The 26,321-nt window shown below is 51.2% G+C and overlaps 1 protein-coding gene across 1 annotated transcript; it reads right to left on the bottom strand.

Moving 5' to 3' along the window:
• Window positions 1–1,274: 1,274 nt before the first annotated feature.
• Window positions 1,275–14,759, bottom strand: ALKAL2 (ALK and LTK ligand 2). The gene is made up of 6 exons (XM_078603081.1): window positions 14,551–14,759; window positions 11,030–11,291; window positions 7,867–7,926; window positions 4,656–4,736; window positions 3,047–3,125; window positions 1,275–1,420 (listed from the first exon to the last, which is right to left on the bottom strand). Exons 2-5 carry the CDS (start codon window positions 11,286–11,288, stop codon window positions 3,061–3,063), a joined length of 465 nt encoding a protein of 154 aa, XP_078459207.1. The 5' UTR covers window positions 11,289–11,291; window positions 14,551–14,759; the 3' UTR covers window positions 1,275–1,420; window positions 3,047–3,060.
• Window positions 14,760–26,321: the final 11,562 nt, after the last annotated feature.

The following is a 26,321-nucleotide window of genomic DNA, read 5'->3' on the forward strand; positions in this document are numbered from 1 at the left end:
GACTCAGCCTCAAATGAGGACCCGGTCTGATGTGCAAACATCTTGATTCGGGAGACAAAGGCGGCCGGGCGTGGTCCTGGCCATCCCCCTCCTCGTGTGCCGTGCCGGCCTTCATAGGCCCTCGCTGACAGCACTTGCCCCCAAAAGTCTGTAAAGGCTATACGGAGGATCTTTGTCTTTGTGTGTAAAGTATAGCATAGGCTCTTAAAACAAGGATCAAGTTTGCAATAGGTCGAAGTCCCACAAACCTTCTGCCGGAGGTCGTGCTAATCGCGTGTTTTTTTGCGTTGTTAAATGCAAAAAACTAATGAAAAAATTGTAATGTTTATTTTGAAATGTTAAAATACAATATCTTACATTCACACAGCCAATAACTTAGTACAAATATAACATTTTCCCTCACTGAATATTCACTTGATTGCAGATGATGCATTGCATAAATTATTCAAAATTATACTATGCACGATGACATTTGTGAAAAAAATAGCTTTGACATAATTTAAGATAACCACCATTCAATTAAATTAACAATAAAATATAGGCAGTTTCTGTTCCGTATATGCGAACTTGGCCTATTATATATATTTTAGTAAAATTGCACTTATCCACAACAACTTTGCAGCTAATATACAGCAGAAGAAAGTTTTTTTTTTCATAATAATGCTGCCATTGCATTTCATCGGACGGGATGCAATTTTTTTTCAGCCAAAATGCCACTGTTTTCAAAAAGCCATGGTCTCAGAACCCCATTTAAAGCTGTAGGAATGTGTGCGTGGTGAGGTGCAAAATGCTGACTCGAGTTAAGGTGTGGGTGAGTGCACTAAAAACTGAAGAGCGAACAAAACGTAAAGAAAAGGGGCTTTAGTTGCACCAGGGGTGGGTTACGATGAAGGGGATACGGCTCAGGGGGCAGGGCTGGTGGCAGGGTCCCTCTCGTTAGCTACTCGGGGTAGAGAGAGGGTCCGGGTGATCCCGTACACTCTCAAAGTGAGCACCACTCTCTTCCTGTTTACACCCCCCCCCCCCCCCCCGGAGCCAGCGGTGGAAATTCCACGTTCGTACGGCGAGAGCCAGTCTCTCCAGAAGTCAACCACTGTCGAGTTCTTCCAAAAATGCCACCCATTTTTTTAAATATATCGACCCCGCAGGGATTATGGGCTGAGTCGACCCTCACAGCCTCCCAAGTACGAACCGCTCGCCCTACCACTGAGCCATCTCTCCCCTAATGGGCCCCCCCCCTAAGTGCCCCCCCCTCCCCCTCTAGCAAAGCATGGCCTTCTTCTCACCCTTTGTCCGCTTTTCAGTGTTTGTGTTTCAAGCGGCGCACGATGGGTTACAGACGTCCATGCAGAATAAGTCGGATAACGTGAAGGCACTTCATGTTATGGTGCACACACAGCGCTGCCACCCGCTCCCTTGCCTGCACAGACAAAACAGAGAAAATGAATGAATGCGTTTACCATGAACACGCTCGAGGCGTCACTCGTGATGACAATCAACGGGAGATCTCCGCGAAGACTTAAGGCCGGCACGGCACACGAGGACCCGGTGGGTGGCCAAGCACCACGCCCGAACGAGTGGCGATGTTTGCCCACCGCACCAGTTACTCATTTGAGGCTGAGTCGACCCAGCGGAGGCCCAGGACCGGTTCAAATAATCGTCACTGGAGTGTTGGCCATGAGGCGGCAAGTATTCCCGGGTCGCCAAGTTCGGTTGCGCAGCGCGCTACCCGCTACACTACCGCTCCAACAATCAACACGTGCACACGCACGTACGCGCATTGGCAGGACAATCAGCGTCGTTCCCCAAGGGCAGTGGTATTGCCATCGCACTGGTGGCAGGATCGGTGCACTTTTGAGGTGTCTGTGACTACGTGACAAAAGTTCACCAGTCGGGGTCAGACCCAGGTCATGTCGGATGATGACCACGAGGTACATAACAGGAACAGGCACACCGGGGTCTGGCCTGCATGCGTGGTCCCGCATGATGTCCAGGCGACGGGAGATACCGCAGAGAAGATCAAATACCACGCGGTTTTTGTCTTAGTTTTTTTTCGGATATATAAGAAAGCAATTATGCAAAATCATCTCTCAAGTCTTATCATGCGTAGGACGTGTGCCCATCTTGTCAAAATGACGATATGAAGACATGCGTTTCATAAAGGGTGACTCATACTGCAGATTTCTACGTGAGAGCTTTTCGATATGAAAGTGTCACTCAGAAGAAGACAAAGACAGCTTCTTCAATCACACAGGGCAACTGAATAATGAAGAAAGCGCCTCCCTGGAGCAAGGCCAGTTGTGCTTATATCCAATGTGTGCTTGTATCAGAAGTTGTATTCTGCTTTATTGTCCATGGGCCAGAGCAAAACTGGTACCACCCAAGATCGCAAAGCTTCGGTCGTACCGATTTATTTACACGGTCGAGTAGTGGGTAACCCCACTCCTTTGTAATGGTTACCACATGATTCACTGGTGTTGTCCACATAAAGAATTTGGAACCGCTCGAGTGATATCATCTCAGTTGGAAATGACAAGTGAAATATCTGGTCTGGGCTCATGGACTGTGACTCCCACCAGATAGATGAGATTTGCTGGGGCTTTCTTGGGTAAAAAGGGTCATAATTATAAGTAAATTTTTTTTGGGTTAAATTTGTGTCGTTAACACCTTCCACCACCCCAACACAGTTAACATCAATAAACTTGTCAAGTGTACAGTACACGCGTTTAACCTGCCAATTCTGATTGCTCCTCCAGCTCACCGGTGTGAGCTGGAGGACAAGCATCACAAGCGACGTTTTGCTCGAGACTGCGCCAAACATCTTCTAAGACGAGATCAGAATGCCGGCTCTGCTGGGTGATGGGAGGGGCTTTCTTCTGACAGATATTTGGCCAGATCTATAACGTGGCCTAAACTACAAGTCAGTTATGCATCATAATATTGTTAAGTTTTACAATGAGGAAAATCGCTGCGAACGAGACCTGGCCGTGATGTGTCCTCTCGGGCTTCTGGACTAGGCACAAGGGCCGGTGTCGTGGCCACTCACCTCCGGCAGGGCTCCTAACTCTTGGTGCAGAGCGGACTCATGGTGAGTCTTCTGAGGAGGCGTGCGCACCGCCGGTAGTCTGCACCCACGAGGACACGCGCAAGGAAGACGAGACAAATATCAGAAAATGAGACGTCAGCCGCAAGCTTCCACACCGCGGAAATGAATAGTCCGTGGGCCACAGCAACAATTGGTACCTCGTAGTGTAGCTAAGCATTGGCGACACCGCTGTATTTATACAGCTAATGAGGGCGAGGTGTTTGATAACCCCGTTCGTTTCAAATGGTTATCACATTCACTGTTATTTGCCACGTAAATAAATTGGAACGACGAGTACAATACGTGGTCTGGGCTCGTGGACTTCACACTGCGATGGCATGGCGAGTGGCGACTGCTTCGTGCTTCTCGCACTCGAGTCCTCGCGACGCGGGCTCAACGCTCAGTCAAACAACCCCTCCATGCTCGATACAGTTTTGGGGGGGCTTCATCCAGCAGAGGATTGACATAGAGCTGTGATCTTATCTTAAATATGCACGGTATAGTATATGCATGAGTGCGATTTGATTGGAGTGTGCAGGCTCGTGAATTCCACTGGGGCTTGTCTGAGTCAGTGACCTGGAAATTATTTCCACACCCGGCACACCACATCCAGTATGCATTTCGCGATGGCTGTGGCTACGACCCGTCACGTGACTATTCCAGTCTGCCAGGAACGCAGTGAAAATGAAGTGCTGCACGGGGACTACCACTCGCATGAAGGTTTCTATATATTTTTGTAGAACTGATCGATCATTATTCTGGCAACGTCTCCCAACTTAAGAGGAGAGTAAGAACACAGCATCTGGTTGCGGGTAAGCAGGGCTCGATTTCAGATGAAGCCGTTTGGGGCTGACCTCTGGAAACTATTCCATGAGAAACTCAACCCGGTATTGACCCCCTCCGTAGGAATATGGAATTGTATAAGTGGTTTTGGGCCCTCATGTATTTTTGTGTTTAGTTTGTTGTCCTTCCCCTGCACCTCCGATTCGCACGGTTGGCTCCGTACGGTGCAAAAGACGTTCAACATACAAAGATGAAGACAAACAACCCGGCCGATGTCTATCTCATGCGTCTCACAGCCGCCCGTCTCTGGGCTGCGATGCGTTCACCGGGTGCCATGCACGCTCCCCCGGTCGACGCTACGAGCCATCGGCAAAGCCGACAAAGCTCACACACCCTAATGCCCAGTTCGTAGTGCATCCAGCCTGACCTTCAACATCCAAACCATCCCACCACCCCACAGGAACACATTTTAGACACTCACGAACTTAGTTTGGCTTAATGTGGGACCACAAAGATTGGCCAACTAGGAAAACATTCAGTGACCAACGAAGCCCTGTGTATTACAATCACAATAATGCCCTGTATTTATCCAACAAAGCATTGATGAGTCCCGGCATACCACATCAAGTGCACATCTCGCTTTGGCTGCGGCTCACCACGAATCGACGTGCCGCCTCCTCTCGTCTACGAGCGCCCCCAGATCATGTCGAGTGAGAAATCAAAGCGCATGCCACAGGGCACTTGTTTCATGGCTTTATATCCGAGCCGTGGAGCAGTGCGGACTTACAGGAGCGGACCGTGCAGTCGCGGGTGTTATGGTAGAGCCGGTAGAACTGCCGACTGCATTCCGGTGACATGTACATGGAACCTGCAACCCGCAAAGACACCAACACACAACACACGCGATCAGGGGCCATCCATTGAGTAGGTACGCAAAAATCTGTTAAAGCTTGACCCCTCCCCCCGTCCCTGTAGGCACGCGGACTTTTTACACCCCCCTCCCACCTGCGTATGTTCGCCTGACCCCCCCACCCCCGAACCCTATAGAACAGTCAATATTTAATCCACGCAGAAACGATCAAGGATTAATAATATGAACGTGTTTCAGCGAACAGATAGTCCACCGCCGGTCTGTCTGACTCATTTGAAGGCCAATGTAGACAAATTACTATCGAGGCTTCACCCCCCCCCCCCCCCGTTTCCTATGCGTAGTACATTGTCAGTAGACCCCCATACGCAAGCGTACGCATTTGGGTTAACCACCCTCCCCCCTCCATGCGTTACGTTCTAAATGGATGGCCCCTAACGAGCATAGCCCCCCTAATTAACACGTCCACTAATTATCAGCCAGCGTCGAAGAGCGTGCCGACGTCGAGCCCCCACCCCGCCCCCCTCCCACCGGAGCCCGTGCACTCCGAGGGATTAATCTCATCCAGGGCTGTGCGGCACAGCGAGCCCCGAACAAAAAATATCTCCAAACCCTGCACACCACATCCAGTACCTCCCGCTATGGCCGTGGCGACTCTACAAGTCGACATGCCACTTGCTGCAGTCTGTCAGCAACCCGGAAGGGATTACGTGACCAATTAAGCCTGGCGCATTCCAACAACAACAACAACTATATTTTGATTTAAAGCTTTCGTGACTGCAGGGAGTCATATTCTTGGTTCTTTCGGTAAAGTCACGTAGAAGGGAAATGATAAAATAATACAAATATAAAACAATAAAATTATCACGACGTTTCGATTGAAACACAAGCAATCATCATCAGGTGGGAAAAACAAGCAAGAAAATTTGAAAAAAGTGGCGGTGTTTTCTTAACGTTTTTTTTCTCACGTAAAAAAAAACCCGCCACTTTTTTCAAATTTCCTTGCCGTGTTTTTCACATCTGACGACGATTGCTTGTGTTGCAGTCGAAACGTCGTGATAATTTTGTTGTTTTATATTTTTATTATTTAATTGTTTCCCTTCTACGTGACTTTACCGAAAGAACCAAGAATAACAACTATAATAATGTCCTTTATTTCGCCACGAAAGCGTCACTGAGTTCTGAGACTCTGTTCTATCAGGATGTTTCCTGCAGTGGGATGTTCGTGTCCATGGGGGCAGGAGGCGACAGTGCCTCGAGAAAACCCAGCACGCATACCGCGGGGGAAACGCTCAAAACTCCACACGAATAGATTCAAGAATCTCCTGGCCACCGTGCCACCAAGTGTGCGGTGGTGACATGTGCGGCTTTGAGCCTGGATCTGTGTGCGTGTGGTGTGTATACTGTAACAAATACATCAATATTACAGCCACAGAGGCTGATGCGGCAAGAGCTGTTAGCGAGCACCTATTAAGGCTGGCACAGTGCACACGCCTTTGTCTCCCCATTGCTCATGGTTACACACCAAACCTTGTTCTCATTTAACTCTGAGTCGACTTAGGGACCGGTTAAGATATTCTACCAATGATGTTGGCCAAGTCCGGCAATCAAATCAACCTGGGGTCACTGGGTTCATGGCGCATAGCGCAGTGCGCTAACCACTGCGCTACTGACACACACACATACAGAGGCCACAGTGCGATCACATGGCAGGGCGCCAAAATTGTCCGTCTTGTTTTGTTAGAGTGTGCCACAGACTCTGGGCACTGAAAGAGATTTTTTTTTTAAAACAAGACCCTGATTGAAGCAGTCGCGGTTCAATAAATGGAGGGAGCAAATTGGTCGCCAATGACCGTGGAATTGTATTACACGCGCGGGGGATCTTTAGCTCATACGAGACCGTTGCTGGCAAGTCCAGCGGTCAGCGGGCTACGATTGGTAATTATGAACACCCCACCCACCCACCGTCCCTGCTGTGTGTGGGTGGTGGTGGTGGTGGCGGCGGTTCAAGGTAGCGTGGGAGAATGTGGGCGTGTGTGGGCAAGCGGCGTGGCGGGGAAGGTGGGGGTCGAACGGTGTTACATTGTATAATGGGGTATTCGTTACCTTTGGGCGCTGTGTTGTTATTATTGTTGTTATTGCTGGTTCTCTAGTGTCCCTGAAGCACCCCGTGACCCTCGTTTGGATAAGAGGCAATTGCAGGGACCTCATTTGTAGTTCGATGAGATAATATTCCTAGAGGCCGCTCTTAAGGAGATTCATTACACGAAACTATGTTTCATTTTACCGGCTAAGGCCCATTTAGTTATGGAGCTGTTTTTTTCAGAAGCGACCTGGCCACAAATGATAGCCCAATGATGTGGCTTGTCACTTGGAAATCTATTGCAGCCAAATACTCTAAACGCATGTTGATTCTCAATGTGGAGGGAAAAACCGGAGAAAGATCCACGCGACCATGGGGAGAGAGAACATGCAAGCTCTAAATATTCAAGCATCAGGATTGGGATCGAGACCCCCTGCATACCAGGCGAGGTAGTTAACATCTCGCCACCGCGGCATCCCATCAGCTAGGTTTTCCCGGGGTCGGTGACCCAGATATTATCTCAGTGACCTACACACCACATCCAGTATGTCTCTCACAATGGTTCTGCCTACTACTCGTCAAATGCCGTCTTGCTTCAGTCTACACCAGGGATCTGGAAAATTATTCTGTTTGAAATGTTGCCCTGACCATTTTGGTTGGATGTACGGGTCACTGCATGAGTTCAAAATGGAAATGTTTACATTGACAACATGATGCCAAGAGCACAGTACAAATGTAACAGATAAGCAAATGCATCAAAGCAAAAACCAAAGCCTCGTATTCTGAACATTAATTTTGGTTGCTTGATATGAAAGTGAAGGTGCGTCCAAAAATCAAGTGTTGGTGGTAAGTGAGTGACCAAGAGGGAATGAGCGAGCCAGTCAGTGAGTGAGTAAGTGATGGAGCGAGTGAGCAGGAGGGAGTGGGTAAGTGAGTCAGTGAATTGGTCAGTGAGGGAGCGAGTGGACTTGAGGGAGAGGGAGTGAGCGAACGAGGGAGTGAGCGATCACGCGGCGGTGAAAACTGTGAGAGCGATGCACAACTCACTCTTATTGGTGACGTGTTTGATGAATTTCTCTTTCAAACTCGGGTCACGGGTATCGATCGCTGTGCGGTGGGAGAAAGAAAGCGAAACACGAGGCCATCGTTAGCTCACGGCCAGTGCCACTCGCTCCCGACCGCGAGCTTCCCGCAATGCCACTGGCAGACAGACGCACACATCGAGAGGGTCAACGACCACTGCGGGAATTTAAATTTCACGCGCACACATAACCCTGCTAATCGCACCTCCGATCAGCACGGTTGGCTACGTACGGCGCGAAAGAAGTTGAACGTACATAGCTAAAGATATTTTAAACATTCACACAGTACACTCGGCGAGCAGTTGGTGGAGGAAGCTCCGCAGAGCTCCTGCGGGAGGGAATATTTTGGCCTTCTTTTTCAGACTGCCCAGATGTCTCGAGAGAAGTGAGCTCGTCTACACTTTACCCCGCCGACACACGACCTGTCCTGCCGACCGCCCAACCGTGCCGCCACCCATTCATCCCGACGTGGCTGGGTAGAGGATGCGGGGTTTGGTAGCAGGGGCGTTCGAGAAACTCGCACCACCGTTTAAAAGCCGCCGCCGCGCCGGGTGATGAAATCGAAGCAGCGAACCTCTTGGGTCCTGCGCGCTGACCACCGCACCGCGGCGCGCGGCTCTGGAGGGAAGGGGCCGTGGAGCCCAACGTGGGGCGCTCTTTCATCTTTAATCGTCGTTGATAGGCGCTGGGCCCGTAAGGATTGGTCAGTCGCGAAAGTCGCGCGTCCTTCCTTGCTGCGAATTTTTCTTATTCCTGAACACAGCCATATTATGTCCATTTACACTTGTTATTTTCCTCCCAGCGACTGAAGAACGACCAAGTCAACGAAAACAGAATCGCACGGATTTAATTGGATTTTGACGTTCGCTCGCTGCATACGTAAGGGGCGATCCATGTATAGATACCCCATTGATTCTAATCGTCATCGAACTACATTCTGTACAGGTGGTTGCATACTCCGAAATCGGTGGTTCTTTGCCTGACGGAAGAAATACCTTTACCATTGAATAATACGTGCGCTGAGATCGGTGGAAGTTTCTACATATATGTTTTGAAATCATTCATTTTCTTCACAACGTATCCCTGTTACCTCAATGCGGTATCTATAAATGGTTCACCGTCTCGCTTCAGAAGCAACCATTTGATTGACACGAAACGTCGAGAGAAGGGATGGCCAATGGCGAACAATAACAACGAAGTGGCGGCCAAGGAATGGAACGTCCACGGCTGCGTTGGAGCGATGAAGTTCGTTCACGTGCAGGTGCCAAGGTGGACGATCATGCCCGAAACGATCGTAAAGTGGTAGGCGGAGGCTTTGGGGGGAGGCCTTCATCCAGTAGCGGATTGACCGTGGCCGATGATGACGGCGATGATTTGCGGCCACGCTCCTGGAGTAATCAGTGACGAGGCACGGGGAGCAACCACGGAACTTTCGTCCCCCCCCTCCGTTCGGTGGTGGGCGTCTTAGCACCGGGCTGCTCGCGTTAAGTTCGCCATGCTCAGACACGAGGAGCTGCCGCATCCACCGCCCGGTGGGGCCCTTGGCGCCCGGTGGGGCCTCGCGCGTAGCCACGCGGCGGGGTCGCGAGTGAAGGGTCGCTGGGTCACACGGGGCCACGTGTTCAACAGGGCTTCCCGCGTGGCGCCTCTCCTCCCTGTGGCACCGCGAGCGATGGACCGTGGCCAGCCAAGATTCAACATTCCAGAATTGACTCCCCCCCCGCCTACCGCTGGGATGACGTTTTGGCCGCCGCGAGGATGAACGTTGGTGACATCACGCCCGAGGTGGCGTGTTGCTTGGGCAAGGTCCAGAACACACGCGTCATGATGGCGGGTATCGATATAACGCATTGGCAGACAATGTCAGGACCCTAATACAATGGTTATGCCCCTTTTAGATTCCTCCCTTTTTAGCTGTTAGCAGGTGGTGCGAGCGAGTGCCTATTAAGGCAAGTGGCGTCATTAAATGCCAACTAAGGCTGCCTGCGAGGAGGTAGTGTACGGCTATCATGTCCGCCGCATGAGATGCTACTTATTTTTGGCCAAATCAACCTCGGAGTGGGCCAGGTAACAAGAAAAAGTCCGACAGGTGCGCAAGCCTCAGAATTGAATCTGGAACGACGGTTCCATTCGCAGGAGATCAAAATCAAAATGTACATGCACACATAAATACAAACACTGCAATTCTCCCACTAGCCTTAATGACCGCTAGAGCAAGTGCTGTTAGCGGTATCGACCTTCATGAGGTCGACGAATGAAAGATCGGCGTGGCCAGACCCCCAGCCCTAGCGCCGTTGTCTCTCCCGTGCTGACATTCACACACCGCACCAGGCACACGCATTCGATGGTGAGTCGACCAAGGGCAGACTCGGGACCGGTTCAGATATTCGTCACCAATGTTGACCGTGGCTGGGAAATCGACCTCTGGTCGTCTGGTTCGTAGCGCAAGGCATTTTCCATTACGCTCCCATTCCACACTCACGCGTGCACTCGCAAAAGACAAAGATCCTCCCCTATAGACTTAACAGACTTTTTTGCGGGATAGCGACATAAGCGAGCATCTATGAAGGCCGGCATGGCACACACGAAGGGGTGGGTGGCTAACAAGACAAAGATCCCCCATTTAGCCTTAACAGACTGGAGGGGCAAGTGCTGTTAGCGAGCACCTATGAAGGCCGTAACGCTACACGATGGGTGGCCAGCACCACGCCCGACCGCCTTTGTCTCCCCGGTGGTGATGTTTACACACCGTACCAGGTACTCATTTGAGGCTGAGTCGACCTAGGGGAGGCCCAGGACCGGTTCAGATAATCGTCACTGGTGTTGGCCGTGAGCGGGATTCGAACTCGGGTCGCCGGGTTCATAGCCCAGCGCGCTAATCGCTACACTACCGCTCCCCTGTGGCCAACACACACGCTGACACACAGACACACCCTGACACACACACGCTGATACACACACACGCGCTTACACACACACACGCCGACACACACACACGCTGACACACACACACACACACCCTGACACACACACACGCTGACACACACACACACACGCTGACACACACACACACACGCTGACACACACACACACGCTGACACACACACACACGCGCGCGCGTGCGTCACCTATGGGGAAGAAGATCTCGGAGGGGATGCGTGACATCTCGGCCGCGTTCCCCGCGAGATCCTCGGAGGAGGGGAATGCGAGAGGCGAGGAGGAGTGGCGTGTCCCGCCGCCTCCTCGCTCGAGCTCCTCGAGCGCGGCGAGCACGAGGTCGAGCAGCGACTGGCGAGACGAGAGACCCGCAGCTCCGTCCCAGCAGCGCGCCGACGCCGCCAGCAGCGCCAGCAGCCCCAGCAGCGCGTGCACGCGTATGGCGGCCATTTTCTGCGTACAGCGGAGGAGAGGGAGGGGGTGGAGGTTGGTGGCGGACTGGCGGTGACGCTGCGGCAAGTCAACAGGAGGACGGCGAACAAAATAACGAGAAGAGACACTTTTTTTTCGGATTCCGTAAAACAAAAAACACGCACAACTGAATGTTTGAAGAGCCGCAATGCACGTGAATACGAGACGGCGGCCCTTCATGAACGACGTCGAGGAGACAATCGTTCATGGAGAGCCGCAGGTTCCTGACCCCCCCCCCCCCCGCTGGGACAAGTGGCAGGAGACAGACACGCCCGCTGCCCTCCCACCGCCCTGAATGGTCGAGTACTGAAATAAACTGCTGCTGCTGAGGTTGGTGGTGGTTCACAAAGACAGTTAACAACAACAAGACATGAACACGTTCAGCAGTGGCGCTGTGGCTTCAAAGATAGAGACATGTAATATTATCGACGTTTCCCAGGGCACTGGCCCCTGCGCGATACAGAGGGGTCATTGCCCGAAACGTCGCCCATTGTATACGTTTCCTTTCAAGGGCACCGTGCTGTTGATGAACGTGTCGAGTTTGGTGGATACGATCATCAGCGTGGCAGATGCATTATTGTTATAATCATCGTGATTATCCAATACGGCTTAACCACGTGAGAGACCATAACAATCATCAACAGCGTCATCTAAAATCGACTATCTGTTAGCACGCGAATACCATGATGGTCATCAACATCAATGATCTAGTGAGCAAGTGTCGTCACATCATCACCATCACCGCTATCCTCCGATGTAATTGAACGAGGATAGAGATGGTCATCATTACAAATATCGTTTAATCGGATTAGATTCCGCCCCATGATCAGCATCTTCCGATATTCTTGAGCCGAAATGAGAACCCATGAGAGATCATGCCCCCCCCCCCCCAAAGAGATGTTATACCAGTGAATATTATTCTCCTTAGATAAAGTTTAATAAACGAAAGGTGCATCATATACTATTGCACAACAAGGTATTCGCTTTTCGGAAGGAGCCTGGTCGCATTGGTTAGCGCACTGCGCTTTGAACCCCAATTTAATTTAAAGTCACATCTTGCGCTCAAAGCATATACGTATATTCGTTAGAAGGCAGAGTATTGATGCGTTCAATGTCAGAAACGATTGATTGATATCCGGTTATCAGAAACGTGTAACCAGTAGTGGAGGCGCTAGCCAATTGGGGCCCCTAAAAAGCAGACAGTGTTTTAGCCCGTCCCCAGTTAATGTAAAGATATAGACATGATGTGGAGATGTAGTGAGATAGGAGAGAGATGTTCACCACAACAAGAGAGATCTAGCGAGGCGCGAGAGAATCGAGCAGCAGACAATGTCCAGATGCGACCGATCAATTTGACAGGTAAGCGAATTAGTCTGCTACGTGTCTTAGGATTTCAATTTGAGACTGACATTCGAGGCACCCGTGCGGCGTTGATATTAAATTCGCATTGGTGCCCTGGGCTTGCTCGGGTCCCTCCAAGCTCGCCTTGTGAATGCCCTCGCGCCACCACAGCGCCGCACGTGACCCGCTGCCTGCCGCGTGTCCGTGACGGTAACCGACGATCGGTTGCGTCAATAAGCCATTGCCAGACTCAGGTAGCCGCCACCCGCATCTTCGTCTGTGCAGACCTTGCGCACAGGTGCAACGTGGCTCGTTGCGATCACCCGAGAATGTGGAAACATTCGTAAATCTACACCGCGCATCGGTGCACGGGGCTGGTTGGTGCCAGCCAAGATGAATGCGCCGCTCTTCATGCGTAAAGTCCAAGCAAGGTGTCTGGACCATTGCATATACAAAATAATAACAATGATAATAAACAGCCTCTTGGCAATCCACTGCTGGATGAAGACCTCCCCATGCCCTGTCGGTAACGGGGAAGGGGGGGGGGCTTAATTGGCCATACTTCACCACGCTGGATAACAATGCGAATTGGCGAAGAACGGGAGGACCGTCTAGAAGCGACCCAGTAACCACTGAGTCGCTGATGTTAGCCTCGGTCGGGAACCGAACTCAGCTAAGCTGGTTCAGAATTGCAGCGTGCTGACCGTGGGCCACCGCGCGTGCCCGCGGCTTTGTCGGGTTTGTTTGTGCCGGCTGAGATGAATGGAGGTAGCCACGGCACGTGGGGTCCGAGGATTATTGCTGGAAGCCGTGCGCCGCTGTTTGACTGCTGAACTCCATCCACACACAGGCTGAGCCTGCAATAATACACAGATCCCATACGCGAACCTACGGGGTCACGTCTCTATAATAACGGGCGATCGAATTATGCCGGCCCGTGTGCTCTCCTCGACATTCAATATAAGAGGCAGTCAATCTGTCTGAGGACGGGATTACTGAGACATCGCCTTGGTCAATCTACTGCTGGACGGATGGAAGTCCCTCCCCTCCCACCACCCACGCCACGTCAGTCATGGTCGTGTTGCTTTGACCATACTTCACCACGCTGGTCAGTGCGGGTTGATGGTGTGGCGAGGCGGCGTGGAGAGAGGCAGCACTGGTCTCAGATCTCACTGCCGCTGCTCAAGCTGGTTCACAGCGCAGCGCGTTAACCAATCAGAAACACGACTAAACATTGCCTCGTGATGTATGCTCGTGTGAAAAGCAATATCCTGATGGTGAATGCAAACAAGGTGCAATGGCAGTAAGATGAGTCACGGTGATGATAACTTATTTACATGTTCGAAACGTGTTTACACCCCTTTGCACGTGATTTGTTAATAACAGCAATGTGTAAGGTTCACGTATGATTGCATATTTACATCTTCATTGCAATACTTACTGTGGTTTTTTAATTCAACAATTAACTCCCCGCAAATCGAGCTCGTACATTGTACCAAAGCAATTATAATGGTTGGTGTGGTTTGTTGTACACGTGTATTTCGCTACATGCGGGTACCGCTTAATTAAATTATACGAACTGCAGTGTAGGACCGCGTGTGTGAGTGCATTCCACAGTGACTCTGTCTAGTGACTGACTTGCAACGACAGATCGCAAATTACAGATTCAGCAGTCGGACAGCATGCGGCTTGTAGTTCATCGGCTGCGATCAATCCGCTGCCGGATGAAGGTCTCATCTCTCAAGCTCCTGCTACAATGCCATTAATCCACACACAGAGAGCCTGCACACGGACCGACTTGGAGTCATGAAACCCGAACACCAACATTTGCCTGCCGTGTGGGGTGCGTCTGCGCACGTGCGTCTAATCGCTCGGCATGGTCGCTGCGATGCCCTCTCACCTTACGACTCGCGGCGGCAGGAGTTGCAGATGGAGATTCACGTTACGCCTCTTCAGCGTCCGTTGCTTCGACTTGCGACGGGTTCTTACGAGCCGGCAAACAACAACAACAAGAACAAGAACGCACGACAGTTCGAGTAGCGCAAATTCGAGCCTGCCAACTTTTATTCTCTTCCCAACTGCCTCGTGATTAACCCTGGCGCTGTGGCCGAGAGTGTCTCGCTTATATACAGGACAGACAGAGCGCGCCGTCTCGTCAGGAGTGGGTGGATGTAACACTTGAGGCGCAAACTCGCCCACCCCCTCCCCTCCTCCACTCACCCCTCCTCCTTTATTCACACTGCCCCCCCCCACGTCACCCCACCCCCTCCCCGAGCTATTTTGAGATACGGCCCCGTTTGATGGACCGCGCGTTACGTATTTGATAGAATATATCATAGATATTACGCACATCTCACCACACAGATGGCATGCGATTGTGTTTTTTTTATGGAAGGAGGAGGTAAGGGGTAGTGGGGGTAATGGGGGTCCACAAGAATAATGACAGTAATATTGTAAACAAACGATCAATGGGCTCGCGAGGGATATCGCAGGAGCAGTAGTAGTTGTTGTTTTAGGGTCCTTGCTTCATTTCGGGCAGCGGTTTTTACGCAATCGATTTTTGGGGGGGGGGCAGTTATAGCCCCCGCGTGCGCGCGCGCGCGCGCTCGCTTACGGCCACGGCTGAATTATTTATCTGGAAGGAGGCAGTGCGAGTTAATTACGCGGGGTGCGAAAGTAGCACGGCGGATGGGGCAGTGGAGGATGTGGAGGCGGGCGGGGGGGGATAGTGAGTTGAGAGGAACATTCATTGCGCAGCTGCGCCTCGCAATGCCGACTGGCTTGAGATCTCCGCCTTCTGAACTTGACAGGTGTAATCAGCGGCTTGGATGACAGCGGTGGTAATTGTTTAATTCATCATTAGCGCGGAGCGGCTCGATGCGCGCTGTGAAGACGCGAGTAATGTGCGCAATTACAGACGGTGCGCTGCGCTGTGGCGCGACTACGCACGCCTCTGTGATTCTGGCGCGGCGGATGAGGAGGCTCTGGTGGGCACCGTCAAGGAAGTGGGAAGAAACGCAAAGCTGCTGGAATGTGAGAGGACTGAGACGATGGCAACACGGCAAGTGGGCTGTTGCATTGGAGCCGTCTCTTCCCGCGTGAGATTTAATCGCGCGCGCGAATCCCTCTTAGAAAAACGGGCATTGGCCAAACATCCTCCATTCCAAAAATCCTCAATTCAGGACCTCCTGCGATAGAGACCGTGAACACGGCGACCCTTCTTTAATGCATAAATTACATTAATTACGATATTAATAATTTAGATTACACGGTCAGCTTACAGATTCAACGTCAAATAATAGCACGAAAAATGTCAATCCACCGCTGATTACGATTTCCTCCCCACTCCATTCCGGTCATGATAGTCGTTTGACCATACTTCACCACACACTGCTCACTGCGCGTTGGTGAACGGCGCCTCGGATCGGTTCAAACATGGCTTGCCATTGACGTGAGCCGTGACCGGAGAACAGAACTCCATCTTCATATGATGATATACATAATTACGTCCAATTAAATATTTCACAACCCACATTACTCAGTTTAGCAGTAAACCGTCCGTCTCACAACGTGCGTGGGCTGTACGCTTACAGCGAGATTCCTTCCACTGCCATCACTCCGACCTTTTCTGGTGGATAATCTAGACACCCACATACACACACACACGTAATAACTGTCCATCACGTGAACACCAACGCGATCGCAGGAGCGTTACGACGATGCAATACCGTCTGTTTTGGCCAGAACCGATATCAATATCACTCGCCGCTGATGTGAGCCATGGCTGAGAATCCAGTCCACCGTCCGTGCCTTCATCAACTCGACAATGTATATTTTAACAAAGTAATGCATTAATCGTCATCATCGTCATCATGGACATCGTCATCGTTGTGTCGGAGTCGTCGCTAGCGCACCGCGCTGCAAACTCTGCCACCTGAATGCGATCGATCCCCGACTCGGGATAGCACCAGTGGCAAGTGTTACCCTGGACCGACCCCTGCGGTGAAGTATGGTCAAATCAACCCCTTCGACCCACACGGCGTAGGGGGAAGCCCTCATCCTGCAGGGCGTCGGCTAAAGTGTCCGCGCACGAGCGGCGCTCTCAAGGCGCTATCCGGGAGGGAGATTGATTCGATGCGTTGATTGGCGTGGCGAGGTGCACGCCGCTCCACGCTCCGTGCCGTCGTGCGTCATCATCCCCCTCCTCATCCCCGTGTGGGCCAGCGGCAGGGAGGGAGGTTGCTGGAGCCCGCGGGTGAGAAGTGCATCACCTGTGAAGTCTGGCGTGCGTGCTGGCGTGGGTTGCGTGTGTGCGTGGCGTGCGGTGTGGGGAGCGGCCAGTGCAGGGGTCAGCGCGCTGCGCTACGAACCCGGCGACTCGAGTTTGATTCCCGCTCACCGCCACCACCAGTGACTATTATCTGAAACAGTATTGGACCTCATCTAGGTCGATTCAGCCTCAAATGATTACACGGTTGCTACTCTGGGGACAAAGGCGGTCGGGCGTGGTGCTGGCCACCCGCCTCCTCGTGTGCGTGCCGGCCTTCATAGGTGCTCGCTAACAACACTTGCCCCAACAGTCTGTTCAGGCTATAAGAGGGGGGGGAGATCTTTGTCTTTGTGCGCATCGAATGAGGCGTGCACGCGCGCATGAGCGAGAGAGCAGCAACTCGTGGAGCGGGCATTGACTCGATGAAAGGTGGCTGACGATGCCAAGACGTCACACTCAGCGGGCCGTAACTCTGCGTTTCACGCTGGCCGAAATCTCATGCGGGTCTGACCTACACGGTCCAAGGGGCTGGTAAAGCAGAGAGGTGGAGGGGTGGAGGTCAATCAGGGTTAAGGATTGACCGACAGTCCGTCCCCCCCCCCACTGGCCGCGTGGCATCAATGGCCCCGCGAGGCCACGCTCACAGACCTTGAGCAGGGCGCATCGCCCAAAGCTCATTCCATGAACTTCACAAAAGCCCCGCGGTGGAGCCGCGCCCTGTTGCGCGTGTTCCCCTTTGTCGAGTCCGCCCCCTTCCGCAGACGTCCCACGGACGTCCCACGGACGTGCAACTCATAATAGCGACGTCGCATGGATCACGGGAAATGCGCACGGACGATTTTCGGAACGTCATTATTTATGTATTCATAAAACCACCGAACGCAATTCGTCAATAGCTCTGCCCTAGCGAGAAACAGCAAATGGCCAGCAGGGTCATTGCCCGAAACGTCACCTATTATGTATATTTTAAATATGTTACGTCAGGGCGCATCCCTGCAATTGCTTGTTCACGTTGCTCGAAGGGCCTGCGCACCCCACAGAGAGCCCGTGTCCACCAGCGGCTACTTAGCTGGCCAGACGTCTTGGAAGATTATCATTCTTATCGCCTTCCCTTTTGGGGCAGTGTTATTGACGAACGTGTTTAACTTTGATTACTTGGACGTAGCATCAGAAAAGACAATAATAACGATAATCATAAATTACTTCTAGAGCCTGTGAAACCGTGACCACGTGCGCGCGAGGGAAGCGCTGGGGAATTGCCGAGTGGCGTTCGTGTCTCCGGCGCGGTAATTGTGGGCACACAGTGAAACACAACACATGCGATATGAATAATGAGAACAGGGCGTGAACATGATGCACAGCCTCCGACGTGATGAGAGTTTACAATTTATGATCCTCTGGCTGTTACGGTTTCAGACCCTGAAATCTACACAATTCTAGCAAATATATAAGCGAAGTATAGTAGGCATGGTATATATATATGCTACATACACAGTATCGATGTTCTCTGGATTATCAGATGCTCCAGAAAGTGTGTCCAGCGCGGTGAAGTATGGTCAAAACAACTCCCACCTGTGGAGCCTTTCATCCAGCAGAAGATTTGGAAAGTGCTTTAATTTAAAATAAGCTATAACGAACTGAATCGTATTTGATAACATGTTATAAAGCCCCATGATGAACATTTAAAACCTTACACCCTTGACAGGTTGCTTGCGGTACGGTAAAGTGTGAGTTCCCTGTGCACCCGCTGGGGCTAATGAGGAATGCACCAAAATAGTCGGTTCCTTTAAACCAGCGGCTCTGCTTCTTCTTCTTCTTCTTAACGTGGGGTGCCCGCAACCCACTGTGGGTGCGAGATGCCCTTTCTGGGAGTGCGAGACATGGCCACTGCTTGAGAAGACAGACAGACAAAATATAAAACTCTGCATCTGGGGATTCGCCAAACATCCAAATCATTGCGTCATACCCACAGGGACGCCGCTGCCGTGGTTTGTGGGTTCAGAGCACGTGACTGGAATTGTAATGTCGATGTCGCGGGTTCCACTCCATCTCCTGGCGTGGCAGTTTAAACAAATGATGCAAGTTTCTTAAATCGAACCCTGTCACGTATGTGTCCACCAAGCAGTGTCAATGGGTACAACACCGTCAATGGGTACAACACAGTCAATCGGTAGGGTGCGTATGATGGAGTAAAGTGTGTGTATGTATATTTGTTGAACTTCTTTCGCACCGTACGTAGCCAACCGTGGTAATTGGAGGTGCGGCGGAAAGGACAACAAGCTAAACACCCAAAGCCGTTCTAAAGAAGTGAATTAAATCTCCAGTGGCTTCCCAATGTCGGAAGTAGGAAGAGCGTTCCAGACGGCCCCAGAAGCGCATCTGAAAGCGCCGCGCGATGCGGCGACCGCCGTTTTTATTCGACGGTTAAAAGCGTGGCCGCTCCCGCCGTCTCTCCCAAGGCGCCTTCACTGCCGGCGTGGAAGTGTAGGCCAAAGGATCTGAAGCTCGTCTCCGGAGCCCCTTCTGCTTGGAGGCCCTTTCACCGACAGGGACGCGAGAAAGCCGTTGCAGGGCTGCCCCCCTGGATCGCCACGCTTGTAACTGTATCAATCTCCCGCACGGCTCGAACGAACAATGCCCCGAGGAGTGGGTGGCCCGCGCATTGGGGAAGCCGCGCACACACACACACACATCTATCGCGCCATTGTATTATTTATGTGGCGTAATATTTTATTAATTTGTCCATTACGGTGCCGACTGAATCTCTCGGCATTGCATAATTTAAAGCGAAATGCCAAAGTAACAAAACACCCCCCCCCCCAAAAACACCCCGGCAATGTATTTTTGGTGCGTGGAGTGAAGATGCGATGCAGAATCTTGACTGCAGAATGCGGCCCCGATAATCATTGACTCGTGATAATGATAATAAAACACGTTTTCAATCCACTGCTGGATGAATGCCTCTCGATGCATTTGTCTGTCATTGGGGGTCCCGTGACCAGTATAGACATCACTCGCCACTGATGTTAGCCGTGACCACGCGTCCACACGAAGCCGCCACCTTTCCGAACACTCTCCAGCACGACACCGATCGGCGATATCCATTCGGATGCTTGCTCCTGTCAAATGAAACTCTTCAAAAACATTGCACTACCTTTGCCCCCAACCTGCATCAATATTACCCACACCCCCAACAAACCCATGACGTGACTGGTTGACAACGTGACAACTTGAGTTATCCTCAATCGCTCTCGCTGCTGCGCAATCACTTGGATATATGTCTCGCGATGACAGCGGCGTCTCTTCGTCACTTGAGCGACGTCACGGCGCCTTGCGTCAAAGAAGCCCAGCCGTGAATGTAGGCGCACGGATTAGACCATCATCAACATCGTCATCATCATCATCATCGTCCGCATCATCATCATCAACAGCAGGATCGTTATCAAAATCATTCGCATTATCAGCCATCATCAGCACGATCATCACCGTGATCACGCAGGAGAAGCCCGCAGCAGATACAGCAATGCGTGGTTGTCGGAGTTTGCCTTGACTTTCACGCACTGCCAACTCTCTCTCTCTCTCTCTCGTTAAGCACAAGCCTGTGGTGCTGTCTGACATGAGTGTCATTCATCTTCCGGCGCGGCCGATGAAACAACGAGCACGTTCCCTTAACCCCCCCCACCCACCCACCCCACCAGCTCTGTACACCCAGAAATATAAATGGGCACCCCCGCCCCTGCCGAGACGAGACACGGTCGACCAAATGCCCTCTAGAAGGGCTCTCCAGAGCTCCCTCTAGAGGAGGCCTCTCTACCAGCCAGTGGCGTGAGCGATTGCAGAGCTGCACATTCGCGTGAGGGTTTTTTGTTTTGTTGACACCCCGAGACGTGAAACCCTCTGTGGATAGACAGAGAGCTGAGATGCATCTATCGGCTCGCGCAGATGCCCGTCGGGTCAGTGTGCGTGTTTTCCGGAGCTCAGCCCCGGAATCTCAAAATATAGTGATGACCCCCCCCGCCGCCCAACCTGTGGATAATAGACCCGATACAGACACGATACAGACACGATACAGACACGGTACAGACACGATACAGACACGATACAGACACGATACAGACACGGTACAGACACAGTACAGACACAGTACAGACACGATACAGACACGGTACAGACACGATACAGACACGGTACAGACACAGTACAGACACAGTACAGACACGATACAGACACGATACAGACACAGTACAGACACAGTACAGACACGATACAGACACAGTACAGACACGATACAGACACAGTACAGACACGATACAGACACGATACAGACACAGTACAGACACAGTACAGACACGATACAGACACAGTACAGACACGGTACAGACACGATACAGACACAGTACAGACACAGTACAGACACGATACAGACACGGTACAGACACGGTACAGACACGATACAGACACGATACAGACACAGTACAGACACGATACAGACACGATACAGACACAGTACAGACACAGTACAGACACGATACAGACACAGTACAGACACGGTACAGACACGATACAGACACAGTACAGACACGGTACAGACACGGTACAGACACGATACAGACACAGTACAGACACGATACAGACACGGTACAGACACAGTACAGACACAGTACAGACACAGTACAGACACGATACAGACACGGTACAGACACGATACAGACACAGTACAGACACAGTACAGACACGATACAGACACAGTACAGACACGATACAGACACGATACAGACACAGTACAGACACGATACAGACACGATACAGACACAGTACAGACACGATACAGACACGATACAGACACAGTACAGACACGATACAGACACAGTACAGACACGATACAGACACAGTACAGACACAGTACAGACACGATACAGACACGATACAGACACGGTACAGACACAGTACAGACACAATACAGACACGATACAGACACGGTACAGACACGATACAGACACAGTACAGACACAGTACAGACACGATACAGACACAGTACAGACACGATACAGACACGATACAGACACAGTACAGACACGATACAGACACGGTACAGACACGGTACAGACACAGTACAGACACGATACAGACACGATACAGACACGATACAGACACGATACAGACACAGTACAGACACGATACAGACACGATACAGACACGGTACAGACACGATACAGACACGATACAGACACGATACAGACACGATACAGATACGATACAGACACGGTACAGACACGATACAGACACGGTACAGACACGATACAGACACGATACAGACACAGTACAGACACGATACAGACACAGTACAGACACGGTACAGACACGATACAGACACGATATAGACACGATACAGACCCGATACAGACCCAATACAGACACGGTACAGACACAGTACAGACACGATACAGACACAGTACAGACCCGATACAGACACGGTACAGACACGATACAGACACAGTACAGACACGATACAGACACAGTACAGACACGGTACAGACACGGTACAGACACAGTACAGACACGGTACAGACACGGTACAGACACAGTACAGACACGATACAGACACAGTACAGACACGGTACAGACACGATACAGACACGATACAGACACGATACAGACACGGTACAGACACGATACAGACACGATACAGACACGGTACAGAAACGGTACAGACACGATACAGACACGTTACAGACACGGTACAGACACGATACAGACACGATACAGACACGGTACAGACACGATACAGACACGATACAGACACGGTACAGACACGATACAGACACGATACAGACACGATACAGACACGGTACAGAAACGGTACAGACACGATACAGACACGTTACAGACACGGTACAGACACGGTACAGACACGATACAGACACAGTACAGAAACGGTACAGACACGATACAGACACGGTACAGACACGGTACAGACACGATACAGACACGGTGCATCTCTTGGCGCGTAGCCTTTTCATCCAAGAGGCGCGCGCGTGTTGCTGGCGGGGCGACTCGGAGCGCGCTAATGGGCTCCGTGACCTTTCATGGCTCCTCAACTTTCTGCAGTCTCCTTGGACTCGGCGCTCCGCTCATGAAGATTAGGCGTCGTCGAGACCGAGGTATTTAAATTGTGAATGCGCGGATAACAATGCTCATTCATGGCTGCGACCTGCTTATGCGTTTTACGGGCTATGCATGAATCCCCCCCCCCACCCCACCCCGTTGCCTATATAAAAAAATATTCATATGAAACCACAAAAATACAAAGGTAACCCGTGTAGCCTCCACAGTATGTTTAGTAGGACGAGTGCTGTTAAGGAGCACCTATGAAGGTCAGAATAGCCCACTGTACTGTTTGGTGTGGCCCACGCGTGGCGAGAACGACGTGATGTTGACCCCGCGCGGAAATCTCTTTCCCGCGTTCCTGCTGGCGGGTGGCAGCTCTGAGAAGCCCTCTCCCTCTCTCGAGGGCACTTGGCCACACTCTTCCACGCCGGCAAGACCATTTTTTTTTTTGGGGGGGGGGGGGGCAACGGTTTGGAGTACCCACACTTTGAGGTGCTGTCATCGTTGGCATTGTTTTATTTGTCCCTTTTTTTTGCTTCTTGCACTGAGGCTCGAAGCGCCGCGCGGTGCACGAGGAACGTTGCCGCGACTCAAGCCGTCGGAGCGGGAGGGCGACGGTGGCACCCGTGGCGCGCAGCAAGAAGGCCCTGGGGTCGATTCCTGACTCCGGCGCCTTTCTGTGGTGGATGTTTGTACATTCTGCCCTCCCCCACCCCCCTCCGCTGTTCTGTATGGGGTTTTCTCCAATGTTGCTCGGTTTCCTCTGGTAGACTAAACACATGGAATGTCACAAGTGATGCCCAAACATCACAATAATGCAGATCCCTCGTGAGAAAAATATTGTATTCGTACTCAGGTGTGGCTTTCCTGGTGGTGTTGTTTTTGTTATTTTGTTATTATTATCGACCACGCATCATGTACGTCGTTGGCGGCCCGTTGCATTGTGGTCGTCTACGCAGAGCGCATCGCAAGTCCTTTAGTTCAGGGCGATTCAGTGCGCCGGAAGATGACGACGATGATGTTGATGCTATGGATGCTGCTGCTGCTGTTGCTATAGTAGCTCCAACGCAATCTGTATTCATTTCTCTCATGTGTCGAGGCGCCAGTGATATTGTGCAAAAAATAAAACCTTTCCCAAAAACTATGAAATCACCGAATCTGTGAAATATGAATGTAATACCGTAAACGTAATGTCCCATTCATTAGTGGGGTGCAAACGTGGGAGGAAGCTTTTTTCATTTTCTTTTTAGCTTTGTGGGATTGCATTATTTAACACGCAATCTGCATTTTAAGCAGTGCGGTTTTGCATCAAAAGCACGCACAGGCACACACAGACAGACACAGACACACACAGACACACACAGACACTGCACTGCAGCATCGCCCACAGCGGACACTGCACCTCGCATCTCCTCCATCACCCCACACCGCATACAGCCCAACGCCAATACACCCTGCAATGCACAACCGCTAAAATTCCTACATCGGAAATTGCAATGTTTTTTGTTGTTATCCTTTTCATGCTCCCAATGATCCCATCACGTCGTGGGGGCCAGTAAAACAGTTATACCACGTGGTGTCACCAGTGCTTGTTCCTATGGATAGACCCACCCTCCACCCCCGTCTCCTCCATAGGAATGTGGAGTTGTCCACAACTGGCTCAGAGGGATGCAAACAGCGGACGGGCATGCCGTCTCTATGCTCATTTGAGCAAGAGAAATAATGTTGACTGAAGCGTGAACGTGGCCCCTGATGGATTACAAAAGGTGGCTTCCTCTCCGCGCGGCGCAGATCCACTGATACAGCTACCGCTGTACATCGGCAAGTCCAGACGCGCACCACTAAAGCCTCGCAAGAGACATGTTAACGCGCTTACACGCAACGGGCTCTCCCGTGCCGAGCTAAACCATCTCCACGACAACCAGTTATTAGTGTTGAAAGGTATCTTTACCTCGATGCGAGGAGGTAGTTACTAGTTAGTATGTTTTGAGAACGCGGCATCCCACGCAAGGAGCAGTGGTTGTGATAGTTATAGCAGCACACTGGACCAGAAGGAAAGAGGTTCACCGCTTCGATCCCGTAGCGTGGCAGTTGAAGCAAGGTTTCCCACTCACCCTTCTGTCTACCCTGTAGATGGATACACCACAGATACGTCGATGGGCAAGTCGTGTTCTTGTGGGATAAGGTGTGAGTACTCCAACGTCGTCCAAGACATCTGGCTAGAGAAGAAGAGAAGGCCAAATGCCATCCATCGCTCCTTGTAGAGGAGGTAGTTCTGCTAGCAGTGACGGGATACAAGAAGTTGCAAGGCTGCAGCTTTAACCATTTTTATCTTTGAAAAAAAAATGTAAATATCAATGAAGGTTAACTAGACATTAGCTTGCTGTGGTGGATTCTGATATTTTTCTGGATTAAATTCCCGTGTGTAACACCGAGCATTGTGACAGAGTGCTTCACGGAAATTATTTGATGTTCTTGATGGGTTTAAAAAGTTGAACTTTCACACAAATGTACCCAAGTCTACGCTTATAACTTACACAATCCGACGTACATTTCGCTTTCAAATTGCGGGTCTACTCCCCCCAAAAAAATAAATGAATAACAAACCATTGTATATATATTTTTTTTTTGACCAGATAAGGCCCACTGGGCTTCACACCTCTTTATTCAGAAGCGACCTGGCGATCACAAATGATAGTTCAACAAAGTGGCTTTTCGTGGAGGTTGCCTGCTCCTCCCCACAGATCTGGGTGAGACTAAAATTCCGAATTACCTTTCGTGATGAACAACAAAAAATATACGACATCATCGTCGGTCGGACCTGGTGATACACGTCCCATGGAGAGGGCAGCAAAACCACTGCAGGGTCGGCGACTGTCCACGGCACTGCACGCGATCTCACGGTCGCCACGCACGCTGATTTATTTGCGCTGCAACCCGCACATTCGACCGATGGCACGCGACACGTTCAACGCCAAGTCACATTCACGTGCGCCGCGGCACGTATGCTTCATTTTATTTTTGCTCTCCGCGAAAAGTTTGACGAACGCATAAATCAGAGAAGCGTCCTAATGTTCAGCTGTAATTGAGTTATGCAAATGCTCCCCGATGACGCAGGCACCAACTTCACCCCCCCGGCCGCAGACCACCACCCCCCCCCGCCTGACCTCCCACCGCCAACTCCTCTCCGCCCCTGGGCTCGATCGCAGTGTCGGGGAGTGCCATCCCCTGTGTCGGCCAGCCCTGGTGGCTGCGAACGTGAAACTTCCGACACACGAAACAGATTAAACGGC

The sequence above is a fragment of the Lampetra planeri genome, chromosome 2 (assembly GCF_965212315.1).
Source record: "Lampetra planeri chromosome 2, kcLamPlan1.2.h2, whole genome shotgun sequence".
Lineage (NCBI taxonomy): Eukaryota > Metazoa > Chordata > Hyperoartia > Petromyzontiformes > Petromyzontidae > Lampetra > Lampetra planeri.

Coding starts and splice junctions, on each gene's coding strand:
- ALKAL2 (XM_078603081.1), bottom strand. CDS start 11,288: ATGGCCGCCATACGCGTGCACGCGCTGCTGGGGCTGCTGGCGCTGCTG. Junction 7,927..11,029: donor CGAGATCTTCTTCCCCATAG/GTGACGCACGCG, acceptor CCCACCGCACAG/CGATCGATACCCGTGACCCG. Junction 4,737..7,866: donor CAAACACGTCACCAATAAGA/GTGAGTTGTGCA, acceptor TGCGGGTTGCAG/GTTCCATGTACATGTCACCG.